The 21,991-nt window shown below is 47.2% G+C and overlaps 1 protein-coding gene across 3 annotated transcripts in view; it reads left to right on the top strand.

Annotated features, from left to right (window-relative positions):
• STOX2 (storkhead box 2) overlaps window positions 1–21,991 on the top strand; it is a 97,677-nt gene that overhangs the window by 46,611 nt on the left and 29,075 nt on the right. Inside the window, exons 2-3 of one of the 3 annotated variants that reach the window (XM_036011767.1) lie at window positions 17,006–17,310; window positions 17,417–17,536. The exons of 1 other annotated variant lie outside the window; for it this stretch is intronic. In XM_036011767.1, coding sequence (XP_035867660.1) covers window positions 17,512–17,536 — 25 coding nt within the window. In that variant the 5' untranslated portion in view covers window positions 17,006–17,310; window positions 17,417–17,511. Of the gene's footprint in view, window positions 1–17,005; window positions 17,537–21,991 lie in introns of all 3 variants that reach the window. One more of the 3 variants, XM_036011766.1, reaches the window with a different exon arrangement.

The raw sequence follows: 21,991 nt of genomic DNA, 5'->3' as shown, positions 1-21,991 counted from the left end.
GGCATCACTGGAAAAGTAAGTGGCACAAGAGGAAGAACAGGGGACATGATGGCCTTTGAGTGAAGGGTGGGAAGGACGCTGGAACACAGCCTGGCCACCCGAGGGGCGTGCCTGTACTTGACACAGGTACATCATTGGGAAACCATCATTGGTTTCCCGGTGTGCTGATGGGTTTGTCTGTTTCCTTTTGGTTTACCGAAATCAGAGACAGTTGGGTGGTAGGGTAGGGTGACACCGTGGTACTAAGAAGAAAAGTAGTTAGAACCCTGTCTTGGATTAAAAAGACCGTCCACATTGGATTATATAGGATTCAGGCTAAAAAAAAAAGGTATGGAACATTAAAACTGATAAGACAGTGACTTAGGAAAGTAACTCTTCGGAACTGAAATATGAAAGTTCATTTTTTCAAAAGCAGAAGATAAAATGAACAAGACACGGCCTAAGGAAAAATAATGAGGCGATCCAGTTAAAATATAAATTGATTGGTACGTACTGATGAAATAGCTTAAAACAATGCCTTTCATTAATCAGGAAGTCATCAGGGTCAGTAAGGCTTTCAAAACCCTGGACCTCGCCAAGAGGGTGGGGCTGCTTGCGGGACGTGGGTCAGGACTACAGATACTGCTGCCCTCCCTCCTCTTGCCTGCCTGAAATCAAGTTCAAGGCTTCTCAGACGCTGGGATTGCACAAACCAAAACACTTCTATAATGTCTGTGTGGGCCGGCCTAAGATCGCCAACTTTTAGTTCTGGCAAGTAAGGATTTTAAAAAAATACTATCTATATCATAAAAGAGGGGACTATGAACATTAAAAGCAAGGACATTTCACACAGACACATGCATGCACACGCATGCACACATACAAATAAAAGGAAAAATATAAATAAAAGTTATTTTTCTAATCAAGCGAAGTTATCTTTATGAAAACTTTTCTATGTTTGCCCTTTATGCTAGAATCAGCCGGTCCAGCATGGACCGGTTGAAACAGCTGCTCACCCGAGCACATGTGTGAGATCAGAGTTTGCAAAGGGCTGGTTCATCTGTCCTCTTCCCGGGGACCAGCCCAGGGCAGCTTGGGAGACAGAAATCCTGCCACTTCTGCTACAAACTCGGCGGAGCCAAAGACTGACGCCTTTCCTAGACCACCGTGTGACACCCCCCCCCCCCCCCCAGCCGATCTAACAAAAGGATCTTTGTTGCCGAGGAATGAGGAAGTTTTTCTTTCCGGAGACGGAGACTAGATCGGGCTGGGGAGCGGCGAGCGTGGGAGGGAGGGAGGAGAAGCGTGTAGTCCAGCAGATGCCGGTGACATTTGACAGCAGTGGACTGCGTATGACTTGAAGCCACTGGGGCCAGAGTTAGATTCCAGCCTCAAGTGAGCAGCGTACAGTACCACCGTGAGTATGATGTCTGTCTTCGTCAGTCGTTTGGTCTTAAAATAAGCATTTTATGGGGTGTGGGACTTGAAAGGGGACAAGTTTGCTATTCTTCTGAGAATCAACTCCGTTATTTAAAATGTGACCATGGTGGGCATACTGATTTGTTTTGTTAACAGAAAAATTGCCTAATCTGAACAGATCAGTAAGAGTACACTCTCCTTTATCAATGTATGTGTTACTTAAGAACAGACATTAACAAAAAAAAAGATGGTAAATTTTAAAGGCTTGGCAGAGATTTGTCAACAAGGATAAAAGTTAAAATGTGGAAGAAAAAATACATCATGATTCTATTATTATAAAGAAGCTTACAAATAACTTACTGATACATTTTATAAATTTAGAATTGTTTTATAGTAACAGCGTAACATTCAGAAACATTTACTTGTGAAAATTAGTCTGATATTTACTTATCCTGGTATATTAATCTGGTTTTATAACTTGCAGGGTTTGCAGTTTTTAGATGATACGTTTATCATCGAAATGATAATGGTCATGGTCCTCTACATGAAATGGTCATGAGAATCTTGGGGTCAAGTTACTGATGGAGGCGAGCGTCACTGTTGAGATGTAACGTTTGAGAGTTTGGCTTTCGGTGGGATTTTTGGAGCTAATGGAGTACAGAAGTTAGTCCCGCTCCAGTACGGAGCATACTTGAGTGATGCATCTCTGGGACCACAAGCGCCAACAGTTGGAAGTGCAAGTGGGAGGAGTGGCCGTACCTGAGCCACAGGCCACATTTGTCTTTCCTCGCAGGTGTAGTGGCCTCAGCCAAGCCTAAGGAGGGGTCCTCCACCGGTCGCTCCTCGATGTTTACTGTGGACGAGAGAGGGAGGGTCAAGAAAAGAAGCCTTGAACACGGAATTACACTTAATGCCAGCGGTCTGGTTTGTGGGTCCTGTGGTGCCTCCTGTTTCTGGTTCATCTAACGCTGATGACCAAGCTCGTTCGTCCGAGCGCCGGAGGGCGGGCTGGGGAGGTGGGGGATGAGACAGAGGCTCAGTGCCAAAGAGGCCAGGACCACAAAAAAGGAAGTAAGCCCTAGCTAACCGCGTCTGTCTGCCATCGTCAATGGACATGGGGAAGGGGGCAGGGCTTGGTGTGTGGGAAGGCGGTGGACTGAAATGGTATCGTTTTGAGACTAAAATAAAAAAATCTAAATCTCCATGAAATACTCGCTAAAATAAAACGAAGTCTTTACAAGAGGAAAGCAAAGAACAACCTTAACATATTCCCTTCTGTTATCAAAAGCACTTGTTTATTATTTACTAACTATTATTATTACGGTTATTTGAACACTGAAAAGTAATGGCAATAAAGAGAAGTTTCCACTTCCGAGCGAGATGAAGTAAGCGCACTGCATCCGCCCTGTCCTGACCCCTGAACGTAGGCAGAGCCCCGGACGGAAGGCACGGAGCGGCCGTCCAAGGACACTGGGAAGTAGGTGGAGGCCGGCAGGTTGGGCAAGGAGACCGGAAATCAAAGCACCTGCACTTTGGTTGGGATGTCCTGGTTCTCCCCGCTCTGGGGTCACCTGGCACGGACCCAGACGCAGCAGGGCCCACTGGTGTGGCCAGGAGGATCTCGGAGAGAATTGCTCACCCTCTGGCCCGAGGAGCAGGGAAGCGGCATCCGGCACTCACTGTGTGTGGGGAAGTCCCGTCCTGTGTCCTCTTTTTGCATCCCCTCCCGTCCAGGTCCAGGTCTGCAGCGTGCAGTGGCATCCGGTCCGCGCAGTCGTCCCAGACCGTGAAGGTGGGGGAGCCTCCTCTCTGATGCCAGGAACTGTGGTCCCAGGTGTATCGGGTGAATTCCTGTTCCATTTTCTCCCTTTGTCGCTGTGCTCATACCACTTGGCAGCAGGCTGGAACATCTTTGCTGGAAGTAGGAGGCTGAGCGAGGAAACCGAAGCCCCAGTTGTCTGGCGGAAGGACCGTGAAAGGAGGCCCCAGGGACCTGAAAAGTGCCGGGATCACAGAGGGGGGGAGCCCGGGAGACACAGCCCTCTTCTGAGCCGCGCCCGTGCGCACCTGCCCCCGAGCTGCATTTCAGACGCTCTGAGATCTGAAACACGAACCAGACACCACAGGGGCCTCGGACTGAGCCCGGAACGGCACACGCCGGGGACGGGTCTGGACGGCATTGCGGAGGCTCCGAGCCCAGGGCCACGCCAGTCACACCTGATGGCAGGTGATTTGGAAATCGGAGCTGTTGCACTTCGTTCGCCAAGTGGATGGCCTCCTTCAAAGGGAAAAAAAATCAGTATTTTCCTTAGGATATAAAAACCCGGATTTTTGAAACATAACCAACATCATGCCAAATTACTCAGCATATAAAGGACCAGGATGATCTCCATTTGCGTAGGGAAAAGCACAGTCAGTCACCAGCGGACAATGCTGAGATGCCATGTGCTGGGATTACTAGAAAGACTTTAAATCAGCTGTTACCATTATGGACCAAGAAGTGTGCTTAAACACTAGTGAAAAGAATGGGAACGTAGACTGGAATGAAACAGAGGATATAATGTACAGCCAAGTTGGAATTTTGGAGCTGAAATACACAGTAACCAAAATTTAAAGGGTATGGGTGGGCTCAGTCACAGAATGAAGTCAGTGGACTTGAAGATAGATCAATAGAAATTATCTAATATCGACAACAGAGAATAGAAGATTGAAAAAATATAGTAAACAGAGCCTCAGGGTGTATGAGACAACACCAAAAATGTCTCACATTTGTGTCATCAAAAGCTCTGGCGTGATTTGAAAAAGTATGAAGAAGTAATGGCTAAAACTTCCTAAATTTGGCAAAAGATACAAACTTTTAGGCCCAAGAAGCCTACTATTCCTAAGCAGGATAACAAAGAAATTCATACTCAGACACATCATAAGCTGCTGAAAACTAAAAGGAGAAAAATCTCGAAAGCAGCTGGAGAAGAAACGGTGTACATACCACACAGTAGAGCAGGTTGAATGCAGATTTTTAATTAGAAACCCCAAAAGCCACTGTGACGTGGAACAGTATTTTTAAAGTATCCAGTGAATATATCTTTCAGATAAGAAGGCGAAGTAATGACAATTTCAGATAAAATGAAACAAAAACGTGCGCTGCCAGATCTGTCCCCAAAGGAATGCGGACGGACAGAAGATGATGGGCAGAGGAACACTTAGGGCATCGGGAGTGAGAGGGAAGCGAGAATGGGGAAGATCTCAATCCATATGATTAACCATTCTCCTCTTCGTGTGTAACGATGGCAAACACACGTGATGTAAGGGAGTTTTCAGTGTATGTAGAACAACACGTATGACAACTATAGCATAAAGAAAGAGGAGGGTAAAGGGCCAATATAATATAAGGTTAATCACTTGAGGTAGTAAAGTATTAATTCTAAGTAGATTGTGAAGATGTATGTATGCTGAAATGCTGAAAACACTATATAAAGAAATATGTTAAAGGCTCAATAAATCAGATAGAATATTAAAAACATTCAGTTAGTCCAAGGGAAAGTAGGAAAAGAAGACAGAAGAACAAAATGATGGCAGAAACATAAAACAAATAATAGAGTGGTCACTCTAAAGCCCAACATCTTAAAAGTACATTGAATATAAGTCATCTAAACATGACAAATAACAGATTGTCAGAATGGAGTTTTTAAAAATGGCAAAAGGCCCTGGCTGGGTGGGTCAGTTGGCTGGAGTGTCGTCTCATACACCATAAAGTGGGGGTTTGAATCCTGGTCAGGGCACATACCTAGGTTGCTGGTTTGATCGTTGGTTGAAGGCAACCTTTTGATGTTTCTCTCCCATATTTATGTTTCTCTCTCTCTTTCCCTTCCTCACTCTCTAAAATAAAAACATGTCCTCGGGTGAGGATTTTTAAAAAATGGCAAAAAGATACATTGTCTGCAAGTAATACATTTTAAGTACAGTGACATGTGTAGGTTAAAAGTAAAAGATAAAAAGATATACCACACCATCACTAATTAAAAGAAAGCTTGAGGGGCCATATCAATGTCAGAAAAAGTAGACTTCGGAGCAAGAAAGATGACCAGGGATAAAGAGGAGCATTCATCAAAATCAGTGGGTAAGTTCAGCAAGGTGACACTTAAAATGTGTACGTACCTCTGATGTTGTACAGAAAACGGAATGAAAGATGAAAACGTAAGACCCAGAACTCTAAAACTCTGAGAAGAAAATGTAGAGGAAAAGCTTCGTGACGTTGGTCTTGGCAGTGACTTCAGTGACTGTCATTGGCTATGACACTGAAAGCACAGGTGACAGCGAAAGCGAAATTAGACAAGTTGGACTAAATAGAACTAAAAAGCTTCCACACAGAGAAAGAAATAAATCAACAGAGTGAAACGGCAACCTACAGAGTGGGAGAAAATCTATGTAAACCATGTATCTGGTAAGGGGGGTTAACTTCCAAAATATAAAGGATTCCTATAACTCAATAGCAAAAAGACACCAAAACAAAATAAAACCCCAAAGGTAATAACCTGATTAAAAAATGGGCTGATGTGAATAGACATAGACAAATGGCCCATAGGTATTTGAAAAGATGCTCCATGTCAAGGAAATGCAAATCAAAACCACAATGAGTTATCACCTTGTACTTGTTAGGGTAGCTCTAGAAAGAGAGAGAGAGAAAAAAGAAAGAAAAGAAAGAAAGAAAGAATGAAAGAAAGAAAGAAGAAAGAGAAAGAAAGGAAGGAACAAGAGAGAAAGAAAGAAAGTCAAGGGTTGGCAAGGATGTGGAGAAATTAAAATTCTTGTGCACTGTCACTGGGAATGCAAAATGGTGCAGCAGCTATGGAAAACAGAGTGAAAGTTTCTCAAAAAATTAAACGTAGAGCTACACTCTGAGCCAGAAATCCCACTCCCGGGTATTGATCTGGAAGAGTTGGAAGCAGGACCTTTGAGAGCTGTCCACATTCCCGTGTTCCCTGCAGCACCATCCACAGTAGTCTTTTGGCAGCTAAATGGGTAAAGAAAACATGGTATGTGCATACCGTGGAGTCTGTTGAGCCTTAAAACAGAGAGAAATCTTGCAATAAATAGGCGGCACCATGGATGAACCTGGAGGATATCATGCTAAGTGAAATAAGCCAGTCACACAAAGAGGAATACTGCAGGATTCTGTCTATATGAGACGGCTAGAAGGTCAGACTCGTGGAGGCCAAGAACAGAGTGGTGGTCGCCAGAGGCTGGGGGGAGAGGGAAGTCAGTTGCTAATCAACATGCATCAACTTTCAGTCATACGAGTTGAATGAGCTCTGGAGTTCTGATATCCGACGTCGTACCTACAGATAACAGTGCTGTATTTACTGCATACTTAAAGATCTGTTAAGAGGATAGACCTCATGTTGAGTGCTCTTATAAAAATACTTTTTTTTCAAAAGGAGACTATTAAAAATGTGTGTACCTAACAACAAAGCTTCAAAGTATATGAGGTAAACATAGAACTGAAAGGAGAAATGGGTAATTATGGTTGCGGACTTCGACACGTCTCTCTTAGTCATCGATAGAACAAGCAGGAGAAAACCATAAAGATAAAGAACTGAACAAGACTCTCAAAGAGATCTAATTGGCCTTTATAAAATATTCCTCCTCAAAATAGCAGAATATACATTCCTTTCAAATCCTCAGAGATCATTCTCAAAGACAGATGAGAGCCTGAGACATCAAACAAACCTAAAAGCGGTTAAAAGAATTGAAATAATCCAAAGTATGTTATTTCACCACAGTGGAATTTATCTGGAAATCAACAACAGAAAGATAGCCAATAAATCCCCAAATACCAAGAAATTAGACAGTGTGTTTCTAAGTAATCCATGGATCAAAGAGGAAGTCTCAGGGAAAGTAGAAAGTATTGTGAGGTGGACAAAAATGGAAATACAACCCCCCACAACTCGGATGAAGCAGACAAAGCCGGGCTTAGAGGGAAATATATAGATTAAACACTTATGTTAGAAAGGGGAAAGAGATCTGTAATGAATAGTAAGCTTTCATCGAAAGGAACTAGAGAAAGAAGCACAAAATAAATCCAAAGCAAGCAGGAGGAATGAAATAATAAAGAGTAGATATCAGTGAACTTGGAAACAAAATCAATGCAGAAAACCAATGAAGTCAAAAGCTGGTTCTTTAAAAATAGCAAGAAAATTGATAAACCTGTAGCCAAATTGACCAGGAAATAAGAAGATGCAAATTATAAATATTAGGTGTAAAAAAGGGCATGTCTCTATAGACTCCACAGAGATTAAAAGTATAATAAGTGTCCGCCACAAACAGTCCTATGCACATAAATTCAGCGATTCAGATCAAATGGACCAAATCCTAGAGAAAACATCCTATCAAAACTCACTCAAGAAGAGATAGAGTGCCTGAATAGTCCTGTATCTTTTAAATACATTTAATTTCTAAAGGTATATAATGGTAAGCCTACCTGTACTGTATGTATGACCCAGCTGTCCTGCTCCAAGTATGTGCAACATGATGAGTTTCAGTAGCTTCGTGCTCAGTGAAAGGAGCCAGTCTCCAAAGGTTACATACTGCATGATTCCATTTACATGACGCTCTGGAAAAGACGAAACAGCAGGGACGAGGAACGTCTGGGTTTTCTCCTCGGGTTAGGGTGTGTAAGGAGTGCCATGCACCTGTGGGGGTTAGGGTGTGTAAGGAGTGCCATGCACTCCTGGGGGCGGGGAAGTGTTCTCTCTCACCCTTCCCTGATCGAGATGGTGGTCACACAAGCCTACATACATGTTAAAACTCACAGAGCTTGTGCACCCAGCAAGGCCTTGATTTTGTACATGCTAATTTCTAAAATTACGCTGAAAAGTGATAGGTTTTCAAGGTGAAAGTGGTGTCGGAGGTTCTTGTGATTGCTTATTGATGAACTAGTTCAGTGCTGTCCAACAGAACTTTCTGGGGTGATGGGAATGGTCCACACTGGGTGGGGCAGAAGTAGGTTTACAGTTGTGAGTACACAAAGCAGTTTATTCTTGCATTAATTTTTAGTGATTGTATTATTTTCCATAGAAATAAAACTGTAAGCCTACTTTTGCCCCACCCTGTATATGCGGTGCCCATTGTGGTGAATACCTGGGTAGCTACTGAGCACTTGAAACAGAGGAACCAAATTTTTAATTGGATTTGATGTACATTAACTGCAAGTTGAATAGCCACGAGTGGCCAAGAGCTACTGTATTGGATAGAGCACATATTGGTGGTTGTGTAATCACTGTGATCCTGGACAGCACGGAAAGTTCAGTTTCACCCATTTACTATAGAGAGATGAAAGACAATGTGACTGCTTTGTATTCTTTGACATGCGGATGTCATGATTCCCACCCCCCCCCCCGCCCCGCCCCGCCCCTGGTTTTGCAAGCACTCTGTGAGCACAGGGGGACGGTCCCCCCTCCGCAGGCTGACGTCACGTGGCTGCGGAAGGCCGCGGAGGAGTGGACGCTCCTGACGGCGAATGTGCGGAGGACACTAAAGCCCCGCTGATGCGGGTCTTTGGAGTCAACCCTCCTTTGACCGTGTGCGTGCTGAAACCACTGTTTTGGGTACTGAAAATAGAGTCTGGACCCTGGTCACTTTCCGGTCCGTGGAAATGGAAACAGAGGGGACGTTTGGAGTCCGTCCAGGTCAATGGGACGGTCCGGGGCGCGGCAGGTGGAAGGCCCCCGGCGTCCCCGAAGCGTGAGTCGGGCCGCTCGCCCCTCCTACCGGGCACTGCGGGGGCAGCCCAGGCACGCCGCGCTGTGCTGGAAGTAAGTGTTCCGCCGGTGTTCCTTCGCTTTACACTCCGTCTGGACTTGGTCTGCAGTGAGTTTCCCCCCTTACTCACCGTTTTTTTGGGAAAATATTGTGATACTGCCTTTTCATGTATGTTTACTTTTCATCCCTTAGTTAATTGGAAGCACCTTGAGGTCAGAGGTTAGTTCTATAGGTAGGTCTCCTTCATAAAAATATGGCAGCCTTGGCAACTTTCATATTTTTTTTCTTGATTTCATCTCACAGAGGAGGAATGCAAGCCACAGAGAGGGTCACTTGGCCATAATTAAATAAGCCGGTGATAAAGTAATTCCCTTTCTCGGGCCTTTGGCTTTCTAACTAATTCCAGCTAGAACAGCTCATAGGACTCCGTAGTGATATATATCTTTAAAGCTGCAGCAACACTGAGAGTAACTTGGAGAGCTAATTGGGAAATGCCACTTTCAGGTGTGTTTTCAGATGTAGCGTTGCTTGACACACTGGGGGCATATTTGCCCCCCGGGACCAGGGCCCATACTGTAGGTTCATTTACACAACCTCACACTCAATGAGGACGGTCCACCTGGAGGGTTGGTTCACTTGGAAAATTTGGAGAGGAATGTTGAACGATGTTCAACAGTTTTTAAAATTTTTGCTGTTAAGACAAAAAGCAGTGTATTGCAGAAGATACATAGCTGCAGGAATTTCAGGGACCCTTTAAGATAGAATCTTTTTTCCTCTTGCCTGTCATGGGCTTCCGTGGACACACCTCACCACCCTCCGCGGTGGAAAGTACTAAGGAGAAACGTCTCAGAAATGCGCAGCTGTGTTTTCGGCCAGCAGGTCAGAAATGACCAGTCCACAAACCCGAATGCTGCTGCAGTGAAATTATAATGGAGACGAGTAACATCTCATTCTCCTGTGCTTTCCCACGGTTTCCTCACCAGTCACCATCAAAACTTCACATTTAAAATCTGTCTTTTTAAATGAAAACTCAACGGGCTCCCCCTTTCACCTTTCCCTTCCTTGTCTTCTTCGGACACGGATTAGAAGAACTAAGAGCAGAAAAGAATGTATACTGTGGTGAGGACAGCATGGGAACTTGGACACCTGCCTACTCCATTTGTAGTATCTCACCCACCGTGCGTCTGGGGAGGCCTTGAGTTTCATGTTCTCCCAGGAGACTCGACAAGGTGTTGTGGAGTGGCAGAGAGGTGTCTGCGCTGAGACCCTGGAGACCTGGGTGCCAGTTCTGGCTTTGCGACAGCTCCTTGGAGCCTTGGGCAAGTCATCTTCCTCACTTGGACCCTAGGGTTATCTTCAGTTGGACAATAACACACTAGATGACTTCCGGTGTCCCCTGCAGCTCTGAAATGTCGTTACTCTATGTTCCTTGATCTACGAGAGTTGGCCTGAGCTAAAGACTTCTGTTGAGAACTTTAGGGAGTGACACAGAACAGCCCAGGTCTTCACTCCGGGTTCCTACGGATGCTCCCTCATGCTTGTAGGGACACCACGGTATTCGGTCTTCGCATATGTAGTTTCCTGGCCTATCCTGTTGCGTCTCACTCAACTAATTGAAGCTGTTTCTTCCACCATAACAGAAAAGCACTGAACTGCGTAAATCCTGGGCTCTATGGGTCTTGCAAACTTTGGAACTTTCTGGGGTTTTTTTTTTAAACCACTTCCGTTGAATTTTTTTTTAAAGATTTTATGTATTTATTTTTTAGGGAGGGAAGGGAGGAAGATAGAGACAGAGAGAGAGAGATAGAGAGAAACATCAATGTGCGGTTGCTGGGGATTATGGCCTGCAACCCAGGAATGTACCCTGGCTAGGAATCGAACCTGGGACACTTTGGTTCCCAGCCCGCGCTCAATCCACTGAGCTACGCCAGCCAGGGCTTGAATTTTTAATTTGTGTCTTTTTATCAGCTTTCGTGCAACGGGGGAAGTCTGGTCTGTTACTGGGGCCCAGGGGTTCTGTTCAGAGGACTTCTCCTCCTCTGATTTCTTCCCTTGAACTGCTGTTCTACCCCGGGCGCTACTCTGAATGTCAGACTGTCCCCAGAGCACAGACAGTCTTTTGGATGGATTGCGGGCAAGTAGCGTTAGGGGTACGGGATACTTCTGCAAGTGGATTTCTGACAGTGTCCTAGCATGCTGGAAATTTTGGACAGTTCCTCTGTGAAACAGAAATGGACTTCCTGTCTCTGCACCCCTCTCCGTTCTGGTTGAAGCTCTCCCGCCGCACCTTGATAAGGATCTCACAATAGGCCCTTTCCTCGTCCCAGTAATTACTTCTCTCCTCCCTCTGGATGCATCCTATACCCTGTTGCCAGAGCGACCTGAACTTTCGGCCTCAGCGGTAAACGCCCCTGTAAAAACCCCAAATGCCTTTCTCCTATCATTGCATCTGGTCCCAAATCTCCTGTCAGCCTGCCTGACTCTTTGGCTTAATCTCTACCCATCTCCCTCGTGTGTCTTACCACGCTAGCCAGTCTGGGTGGCTGCCGGGCAGTCTCCAGAGCGTCCGCACTCTAACCCACGTGGTCTCTGTGCACACTGCTTCGCCGGCGGGAACGACATCCCCTCCTTTTCTCTCCTTCCTCCTGTACTCACTCACTGCCGCGTCCTCCCTGGAGCACTGGCCAGTTCCTGCCACGCTTCCTCACCATCTCTCTCTTACAGGAGAAATCATCATCTTTTTTTGGTGGTTGTCCTCATGCTGTCTTTCCCTCGAATGACTCACACGATGGCTCAGACGCTGATGCAAAACGGAGGAGAGATGCTGTAACGTCCTCATCTCTGCTCTGACCTCAGCAGCAAGCAGAGCGTCTTCAGCGTTGCATTTAGTTCGTGTTTGTTGACTTGAACTGCATTGAATGAGGGTGGTTTAGCATAAGATTGCTACAGAGTAGGGTTTTTTCCCCTCCTCTATTGCTAATAGTTTTGCAGAGGAGAGAGAGGGTCTTGGCATTGCAGACTTGTGCATGCTGATGGGGGGCAGAGAAATCCCTGGTGAAAGAGCATCTGACCATACAGTCAACGTGAGCTTCCATGAGTTTATAAATACTTGCTTTTGGAGAACATGGGGTTCATGGGGGGTAATGCTTCTTAGGGAGGGGACTTACTAATGGCTATCACAAATGCCACGTGAAACTCATTGCACATATGAGGTGGGTCCTTTTCTTATCCATTGAACACTGTTCGTGATCCGCTATTAAACCACCCTTCTTACCTCCTTTCCCTCCACTCCCCAGTATGAACCCTCTGCCCCAGGCAGGCCCACCTCCTGCTTCCTCACCTCCCTCGCATCAGTACCCCCATACCTGGGTTCATTCTTTCTTTGTCCAGTTCGCTCATTCACTCATTCATTCATTCTGTATGTATTTATTTGGTGCCTACCACGGGCCAGGCACTTGTCAGGAACACCTGTGTAAACACAGAGCATGCAAAAACCTTTCGCTTCTCTCCTGTTCTAACCTAGGGCACGCCTTTACTCTTTTCTCTCACCTCTCCAGGTTCTAGGTCAAGTGTGCCTTTCCCTGGAAGCCGCTCCTCACTGTTCCAGCCCAGGTTCTCTCTCCTGAATTCTTAGGGGTGCCTGTTACCCGATTCTCTCTTTTGAGAAACATCCGTCTTGTATTCTTTGTGCTTTTCAGTGGTGAATATCTTATCTCCTCACTCGCAGTGTAAGCTTCATGGCAGTAGAGACCGTGTGCATCACTGGTTCACGGGACAGTTTGTATGTACCAGTGCACATGCTCTGCATTATCCAGACTACCTTACACACGTGCAGTTAGGCACCCAGTGAGTATTTTAATTGATTTAAGAGTACGTATTGCCTTCTGCTTTATCAAGTACAGCAGCTCTGAGATTGTGCTATGGCATTAGTCATCAAAGCATTTTTTTAAAGGGCCCAGGACAGCCGTGTCACTGTGTGGTGCTACTCTTTAACCTTTTGCCGAGGGACCAGCCAAGTGCCAAGCACAACCGCTGCCCACACCTCGTCAACTGAGCAGATCACCCCCGCGATACGCTGCGTGATGTTTGTAAATCTTTACGGTCACACGGAAGCTGTTGTCAAAAGGAGCACGAGGCACCGGGGAGAGGAGGAGGACTGCTAATTACGTCCGTCATTGATTCTTGGATTTATCTCTCCATCAAAGACCGATATCTACAATTTCAGAGTATCGTTCTCACCTTTACGGCTGTGTTGAGGCTGATGGGTGTCCATCATCAAATCCATCTCGGTGTTGGTAGGACCACACCGTGAGCTTATGGATACAGTGTTGACCATCAGTCTCACTCAGATGCATGGTCGTTCAGCCGTGGTCTGTAGCCTGGGGCTGGAGGGCAGCCCACCGGGGGGTGTGGAACTGGGTAAGCTGCCACTACAGGGACAGGGCCTGTGAACCGAAGCTCACAGACCTCAGACACCAGCGAGGTGAATGGGCTTCAACCTAAACGTAAAAACTGAGCTACAGGGTTTTCCCCCCAAAATCGTTTCTAATGGCTGTTTTATCATAAGGCAGATTTTAGTTCAAAGGCAGAGTGTATGGTGGTTAAAAGCACCCAGTGGGTAATTTTAATGGATTTAAGGGTATGTATTTTATTAAGGGTTTTATTAAGGGCCTCCTGCCCCAGATTCAAATCCTGCCACTTACCAGCCGTGGGAGCCTGAGAAGGCAGTGAATCTCATTTCAAAGTGGGACTAATGACTGTACCTCCCTTAAGGGGTCCTTGTCAGACACAGATGAGTTTCTGTGCATGGGCACGGGAGGCCCATAAATAGCCTACATGTTTGGATATTAGAAAATCTGAATGCATTTTTCTTTGTATCTTTCCATCTTTCTTTGTTTTTTTTTCTTTATCCACTTAACTAACCTTTTCTATATCACAGAGGGAACTTTAGTTTTTAGCTGTTGAGACGTGGCCTAGTAACCTAGAGTTTCCCAGAGGCCCTTGCATCGCTAGAGCCCGAGGTATCTCCAGTTAGACGTCCGTTTTGAGTCCGTTTGTTATGTGGTCGCATCACTGTGTTCTGGAGGTGCCGGTGTCTGTGAGGCATGCTTCCTGGCCTGAGAGCCGCCAGGCTGTGCCTGGCAGGGGCGGGCTGAGTTAGGTGGAGTTACAACTAACAACACACCCGAACTCAGAGAGAGCGGGGTCACAGTGAGCTGCCGGGGTGGGAGGCCTGGGTGCTGGGCCACAGGCTCAGGGTACAGAATGGACAGGAACCTCAGTGTATGGAATGGACAGGAACCGGGGTGGCCCGGCAAAGGAGAGAAAATCATATGTCCGCAGGGAAAATAAAAAAACAAACCATTTCTGATAAAATATACAAGGCATGGTTGATGAGGTTTTTCTGTTTTAAGTGCGTCGAGACCTGATCTCACAGCAGTTCTTTTTTTAATATATACATTTTTGAAGATTTTATTTATTTTTAGAGAGGGAATGGAGGGAGAAAGAGAGAGAGAGAGAGGGAGGGAGAGAGAGAGAGAAACATCAATGTGCGGTTGCTGGGGGCTGTGGCCTGCAACCCAGGCATGTACCCTGACTGGGAATCGAACCTGCAACACTTTGGTTCGCAGCCCGTGCTCAATCCACTGAGCTACGCCAGCCAGGGCTTCAGCAGTTCTTGTGAAGAAGTTCCCCAGGGGTCTGACAGTTCGGCACGATAGCCTATAACCTACTGTTGTCTTAGACCTCGTGGCTGTAGAGTCCAGAGCCAGGGAGGGGGCAGGGCCGCTGGTAGAACTCAGCTGGAGTCCCCATGGCTCTTCATACAGCATTTGAAGAGGGGAGTTGACGCGCCAGAGCGGGAGCCAGCCGTGGAAACCACGAGGGCAGAGGCGTTGAAAGTGTCAGACGGTTGCAGGCGCTGAAGAAGCTTTATCAGTAATGCTGAGACCCAAGGTATCAATGATCAGTGAATGAACACAGAGGGTGCATGCTGAGTAAGGGTCCCAAACCGTGTTCAACTATGGAAGAGGCGATTTGGAACGGAGGGACTGGGCTAGTATTCATGGGTACTGGGTGAGTTGTGACCAGGAGAGAGTTACACATTTTTCAGTTTTCTGGGGATAGCATGGGACTCACCGTGTAGGACCACACCAGAGGCTGGGCGCTGGCTCGGGTAAGGCCAGAGTGCTCTGCGGGAGGAGGTGCCTGAGACCGGCTGGGTCCCGGGAGTTGACGGAAGATGGGGTTCCGGTGGGATTTCACCCCGAGGGAGGTTTGGGGTGGTCTTAGGATAAGAGGTCCGGTAATTTGTGCTCTTCCCAGCTCCGGCTGTGCCCTGCGCTTTGTACTCCTTGGAACTTTGCTACTGCATCCTGAGGACGTGAGAGAACTGGCTGCATAAATATCGTCTGCTGCCCAGATGGGTTTGGTCTCCGAGTGTGGGCTAAGTTACCAGCATCTCTTGGTTCCTGAGTGGAGACGGCGAGAGCCGCCTGCTTTGGTGCCGTTTCTTGGGGGCAGTCGGGGCAGTGTTACTAGTGCCCCAGCAGCATTCACTGTTTTCTGGACGACTCTCTCCCTCCCGGACTCCGTTTTCCCCAGTTCTAATGCGATTGCTGAGGTCTCTGGTGTTCTCTCCAACCCCCACCCCCTCTTTCCTCTTGAGACGTTTGTGTGATTCTTGTACTCTCAATGGAGACAAATGATTTTCTCCGTGGTTTGGCTGACGTAGACTCCCCCATGTGTACATGTGTCGATGTGTGTGTGTAAATATGTGTGCACGTGTGTGTGCAGGAGTTTTTCACTGTGGAGGAAATAATGAGTGCGGCGTGGTACAAACAGTGCAGAGAAGGGACGTTTTTACAGATATGTGATGCTTTGTTTTACCTTATGGATCTTAGAGACCTTTTTTTTAAGGCCGGTGAAGCAGTGATATAAAAAAATCCTATGAATCATACCACTGTGGACTTCAGTTGTGTTGTGAGCTCAGGAGAGCCTCACGCTGCGAACGAGTTCCTGACATAGTGACCTCATTCCCAACGCTGCCTCTCTCTCCCCCTCTCTCTCCCTCTCCCTCTCTCTCCCTCTCTCTCTCTCTCTCTCTCTCTCTCTCTCTCTCTCTCTCTCTCCCTCTCTCTCCCCCTCTCTCTCCCTCTCCCTCTCTCTCCCTCTCTCTCTCTCTCTCCCTCTCTCTCTCTCTTCCTCTCTCTCTCTGGGCGGCAGCGGAAGCTGCCCTGCCGGCGGGCTGCGGGCTGCCTGTGCTGGAGCCTGCCGGCCGGCTCTGTCGGCTGTGATGAGACCCAGGCTTGCAAGGACTTGCATGCAGCTGGAATTTAGGACCAGTAGCTCACTGCAGCTAAACTTTGATCCGGGGTGCGGTAGAACGGCCTGGTACACACAGGAGGGAGATTTGTCCTTCATCACAATGAAAAGACAGCCTTAAACAAAAAAAAAGAGAGAGAGAGAGAGAATGTGTCAGGTTTATAATTATGGACTGGTGAGTATATGACGCTAGATCAATTTTAATGTGTCTTTTTTCTTCAAGCATCCAGAGGTATGTGCCCTTCTTCCTGTTTTTGTGATTAAAACAGTCAGCGTTGGTGCTAATGCATGCGAGGGGGACCCTGGCGCCCTGGACAGGAGGATGGGTCCCTGGCGGCCCTGGGCCCGGGGTGCGCTCCCAGCCCAGCAGCGCCTTCACCGCAGCAGCGTGCAGACAAAGGAGCCTGCACACACCAGAGGCTGGAGCTTTTCTGGGAGCGATGACTCATTTCAGTTCACAAAGGATTCTGGGCAGGGTAGTGAGGAGCCAGGTTGGCTGATCCGTCCCTGTGACTTCACTTTGCAGAGAACCAGGCAGAAGAGGAGTGACTGCAGACTCCCGAGGCTCTGCAGTGGGATGGTGGCTCGTGCGAGTGGCTGTGGTCTGTGGCGTAGGCGCGGGACAGGACTCCCGCTGTTCCGTGCGTGCAAATAGGATAAAGAGAACGGCCAAGAGGACTGTTTTCTCCCCTAACACTGCCACCAGCCAAGTCCATGCTCAGAGCCCTTTTAAAGGTGCTTTTGACCTGGCCTGGTACCCGTCCCTCAAGCCCTGACTTGTGAGAAGAACTGAGAGTTCTGGGACTCGTTTTTAGAAGTAGACCCGCCAAGGTAAAGTACCAGATTCCTGTCGTGTTCCCCGTGCCCTCAGCAGCCGATCTGAGATGCTCATTGTGGGTGTTGTTACTCGAAAGTTTACTCTGTCTTCTTATTCCAGATTCTAGGACGTCCGTTTCTGTTACTGGCTCCTTCTTGTGCCTGGATGCAAACCCCTAGCATGCACCAGGCTTTAGCGCCAAAGCTACCTGAGGGATGGAGCCAGTCCAGAAAGGGTCAGGTAGGTTGCCCCTGCTTTTCTTTCAAGAGTTGTTGTGTGCGAAGAAATACGGTAACGTTGCCCACGCCCCCTTGGATGCGGCACCCCACCCTCTGAAAAGTGGTCTCGCTCCTGTCACCTCCAGTGGCCTCCATCTGGAGCAGCCCCAGCGCCCCCTGTTGGCTGCCCTCCAGATGCCACCTTGCCAGCGAGAGTCGTCCCCAAGCGTCACCTCGAAACTGCAAAGTCGGACAGCCGTAGGATGTTCGAATCGGAGACAAACTGCCTCGGATTCCCATTGGCTAGCCTCTGTCTCTTCGCTCCTCTGAGGGAGGCATTCCGTAAATATTATTGGAAACTTTTTCTTCTCCATTAATCTAGCCTCTGGAACTCAGTGTGTTATTTGGCCCGTGGACTTACACGCAGCGCACTGAAATCCAAGAAAGCCTGATTTATCTGCTCGAGGCTGTGTCCGACATTACTCCCCTCGCTTGGAGGCTGCTGTTAACCACAGAGGAAGTGGGCGTGTTTTGTGTTTTGTGCCCTCGTCTGCTGGAGGATTCAGATGAGGCCACGGCTGTTCTCTTACAACATCCATGTGCTTTTCCTGTAAGAGCCTTTTTAAAACATTTACAAATTTTTTCTTAAAAAATAGGGAGGTGCTCAAGTTTGGTCCTCAAAAGTAGATTACAGGCTCCATTTCCAAAGTGAAACTTGGCACATCGAAAAGCATGGTTTTACCACTTTATCAGGTTTATAGCTTTGGCGCCTTTTCAGTAGACATTTCTGAGAGTGTTAAATCCCTTATGTGATGTCTAATCATAACGAGGCCATTTAAAAATAATGCCGACTGTGTACTGAGCTCCGTGATCATCTCTTTTCTCTCTCCACCCACACCCATCCCATAATTCACCCTTTCACGGAGGGAAGGAAGGAAAGAAGGCCTGTGCCCTCCCTCCCTCACTGTCCATGGCGGCTCGTCTGGGGGTCCAGCGCTCGGCATCTTCGAAGCAAAGTGGAAGATGCTGAGTCAGTTTGCAAGGATGTTTGGTCAGGAGGATATAAGCATAGTATGCTGAACATGTAATTATATAATGGCCCCGTACCCATCCATGCTACTCACCCTTAATGACCCTACTCAAAGTCTCCTTCCCACACAAAGCTCTCCTTGACTACTCCCAACTGAAGGTCCTTTTTCAGCCCTCTTACGCTATTAATTTCTTTCCCTGTGTGTATGCGCATATATATATATATAATTCTATATTAATAAATTCCTATGACAGAATTAACTTGCTAGTCATTCATGTACTCTCTTGTGGTATCTCCTCTCAAGGTATTTCAAACAGTAATTCACACATGGTACAATTGCTTCTGTTCTCACACACGGATATCCCATTTCCCCACCCAAGTCGTAAACTCGCCGAGGGCAGGCATCAGGATGTATGCCTTTCTCTGCAATTCACATCCAGAGTTCCCTGCCCATGGAAGCCGCTTGTAAATAGCTGAGTGAGAAGAGAGGCCACTTAAAAAGTGCTGGGTTGTCATGAAGGGTGAGCCTGGTCTATCGTGTTCGTTTCAAGCGTCTTCGCCGGTAGACGGATGCTAGGGTAGACCTCAGGGGTTGCGCACGTGACTGTCGAGATGCAGCGTGTTCTACCCTGAGACGGGGTCCCAGGCGGTGCCCCCCTCCGCCTCTACAGCATTGTTATGGTTGAGAAAAATACAAAGGTGAGCCCTTAACTATGAACATTGATTATGGTTTTCTTAATGAGGAGGCATAATAATATTATTGGACAAACCACCCTTAAGTAAGGAATATGTGAAGTTCCAAAATTTTGTGTGGGAGATTTCCCACACAGAATGTTTTCCTTAGAAGAGAGAACCACAGTGGCAATTAGCATCCCAGGGTCCAGTGGAAATGACCGTATTTTGCCATGTATAATGCGCCCTTTTTTGCCCAAATTTTTTTGGAAAAAATAAGGATGCGCATTATTCATGGGTAGTACTAATTCAGTATCTGTAGAAATGTTTTTCATTCTTTTATTTTGCTTATGGGTTAAAAGTGTAACTCTAGAAAGCAATAATGATATCCATATGCAAAATAATGCCCTGGAATACAATAATTGGTTTTATATATAAATAAAACATTGAATGAAAAAATCAAAATGCAAGATTTTTTTTCCTGAAAGTTTGGGCCAAAAATGTGGATGCACAGTATACGCGGCAAAATATGGTAACTCCTGGTGCACTGACTTTTAGCACGAAGGGTCCCCACCTAAGTGCCGAGTTTCCTTTTGCTTTTTCAGGTGAAGGAGTGAGCCAGCCAAAATTTTGAAAGAGGACAACTCTCTTTGATATTTTTGACAGTCTTGTACCCCTTTATTCACATTTTTCCCATCTCCGGGTGCCCTTCTCTCCCCAAAGTTGCCATAGAGTGCAGGTCTCTCCCTTGCTTTGAGACCACCCTCTCCCTGCCCGGCAAACAGCCCAAATGCCATCTGTATACTTCGCTGCCCCCCAGTCCGAATGTTCCGTTCACTCAGTGCGCAGGCTCACAGGTAAGAATCCAGAGGCGAGCAATCGGACTAAGCCCGTTAATTCTAGTGTAAGAAAGACCATTTTCCCCTTAGCCTTCCCACAGCTGGTTTTTTTTTAAGGTTTCTGTTTAGAACCAGATGATTTTCCTATTGATAGAAATTCAAACACCATAAACAAGTGTATCGAATAAGTTCAGATAGGCTTGGGAAAGACAATTTTAATCCTAACCCCCTATTCACTAACCGTTTACTAGGTCTCAGGGACAGTGTAAGCACTTAACCCCCTCGATAACTCTATGAGATGAACATTACTATGTATACTTAGTAAAAGAAGAAATTGAGGCTCAAAACATTAAATCATTTGCCTCAATTCACACAACTCATGAGGAGCAGAGCCCGGCTTTGAACCTAAGGGTTTGGAGGCAAAGTCCGCGGCCTGTACCACGGTCTCACGGCGCCGGGCTTTGGCGAGAAAAGGCGCTTCCCGTGCAGGGCGTCGGGCGCGCCCTCTGCACGCCTGCTCCGCCCTCCGCCCCTTCCACCTGCACACCCCCTGAGCTCCCCGCACAGCTCTTTCTCGCCAGCCTCCGCGGTGCTTGGGAAGGGGCGGGAGGGTGTTCAGTTGTTGAGGAGTCGGCCGCAGCCATTCAGTATAATTTTGTTGTCATTTGGGAGCCGTCACCATAGACACATTCGAACTGCGTTTAATGAGGCCTTCTCGTTGTGTTCCGGCTGCATTTTACAGAAATCATTCACAGTAAACTTGTGATCCCTAAACCGATGAAGCAAAGAACACAATTTTGAGAAACAGCCGTGGCGATTCGTACTTATTAAGAGGGGACGTGAATGACCCTGGAGATTCTAAACTGATTTGTTAAACTATAGCGGAGAAACACCATCCCCGGGAACTGGAGCATCTCACGTGTCCCTAGTGCTAGGCTGGGTTCTGACATCCAAAGGAGATGGAAGAGAAGTAAAGCAGGAATTCAGATTTCCTTCTACACGGTGTACTTTGAACATAGTGGAGGAAGACACCACACTACATAGGAACTCGTTAGCCAGTGCCTTACAGAGTGGTGTGGTATCTGAGAGATCTTATTAATTGTTGTCAACGAGGACTGGTATTTCATCACGATTTTACCTTGGTTGTAAATGACTTTCACTTGGTCCTGGATGAGAGACTAGAGAGCAAAGTGGCAGCTGGTGATGGACAAACACCTTGACAGGTAGCAAGGCTTCAGCCCGCCTCGTCTGCGTGTGCAGTGCCATTTATTCATGAGACGTGAGTGTCTGCTTTGTGCCCAGCACTCTGCTGGGTTTGATCCCATAGTGCCTACCGCAACCCCCCGCTTGGCTTTAAATGTGGAACCTCAGCCAAAGTTTGAAGCACGTCATTGGCCTGGCGGCCCCTCTTTCCATTCTAACTTTGAAGCTACCAGTCAACTGCAGTAGCGGAATGGTCCAGTAGTGTCAGCAGTTGATTGGAGAAGATGTCAGGCATCCTCCCGGGGGTGGGGGGTGGAGCAGGTGCTCCGGTAAGGAGGTTGCACGCGTCACTGGCCACGGACTGCCCCGTCTACCTGAGCCTCCACTCGTTCTGGCTCGTCGGTCTCTGCTTATCCATGACAGCTGCGTATCAGGGGTCAAATCACAGAAACAACAGCAACAGCTAATAGGACTCATGGAAACTTGTGGAGTGCGGAAGATGATGGGTTTCTTTTGTAAACCGATGAGCCAACTGACCTGTCTTGTCACCTGGCTGCGTGAGACACCTCTCTGCATCAGACAGGCGGATAAGCAGAAGGATTCGGGGGATTCGGAGGGCATTGCCCGTGTGTGTGAGAGCCGCCTTGCTGGCTCTTCTTTCACCCCACCCTCATCAGAAGTTTCTCAGTAAGTCAGAGCTAAGGACAGATGTCATCAACCGGAGTATTATTAA

The sequence above is a fragment of the Phyllostomus discolor genome, chromosome 11, assembly GCF_004126475.2.
Source record: "Phyllostomus discolor isolate MPI-MPIP mPhyDis1 chromosome 11, mPhyDis1.pri.v3, whole genome shotgun sequence".
Taxonomy (NCBI): domain Eukaryota; kingdom Metazoa; phylum Chordata; class Mammalia; order Chiroptera; family Phyllostomidae; genus Phyllostomus; species Phyllostomus discolor.
The sequence above is the reverse complement of the archived record's forward strand: the minus strand, read 5'-3'. Positions and strand labels throughout refer to the sequence as shown.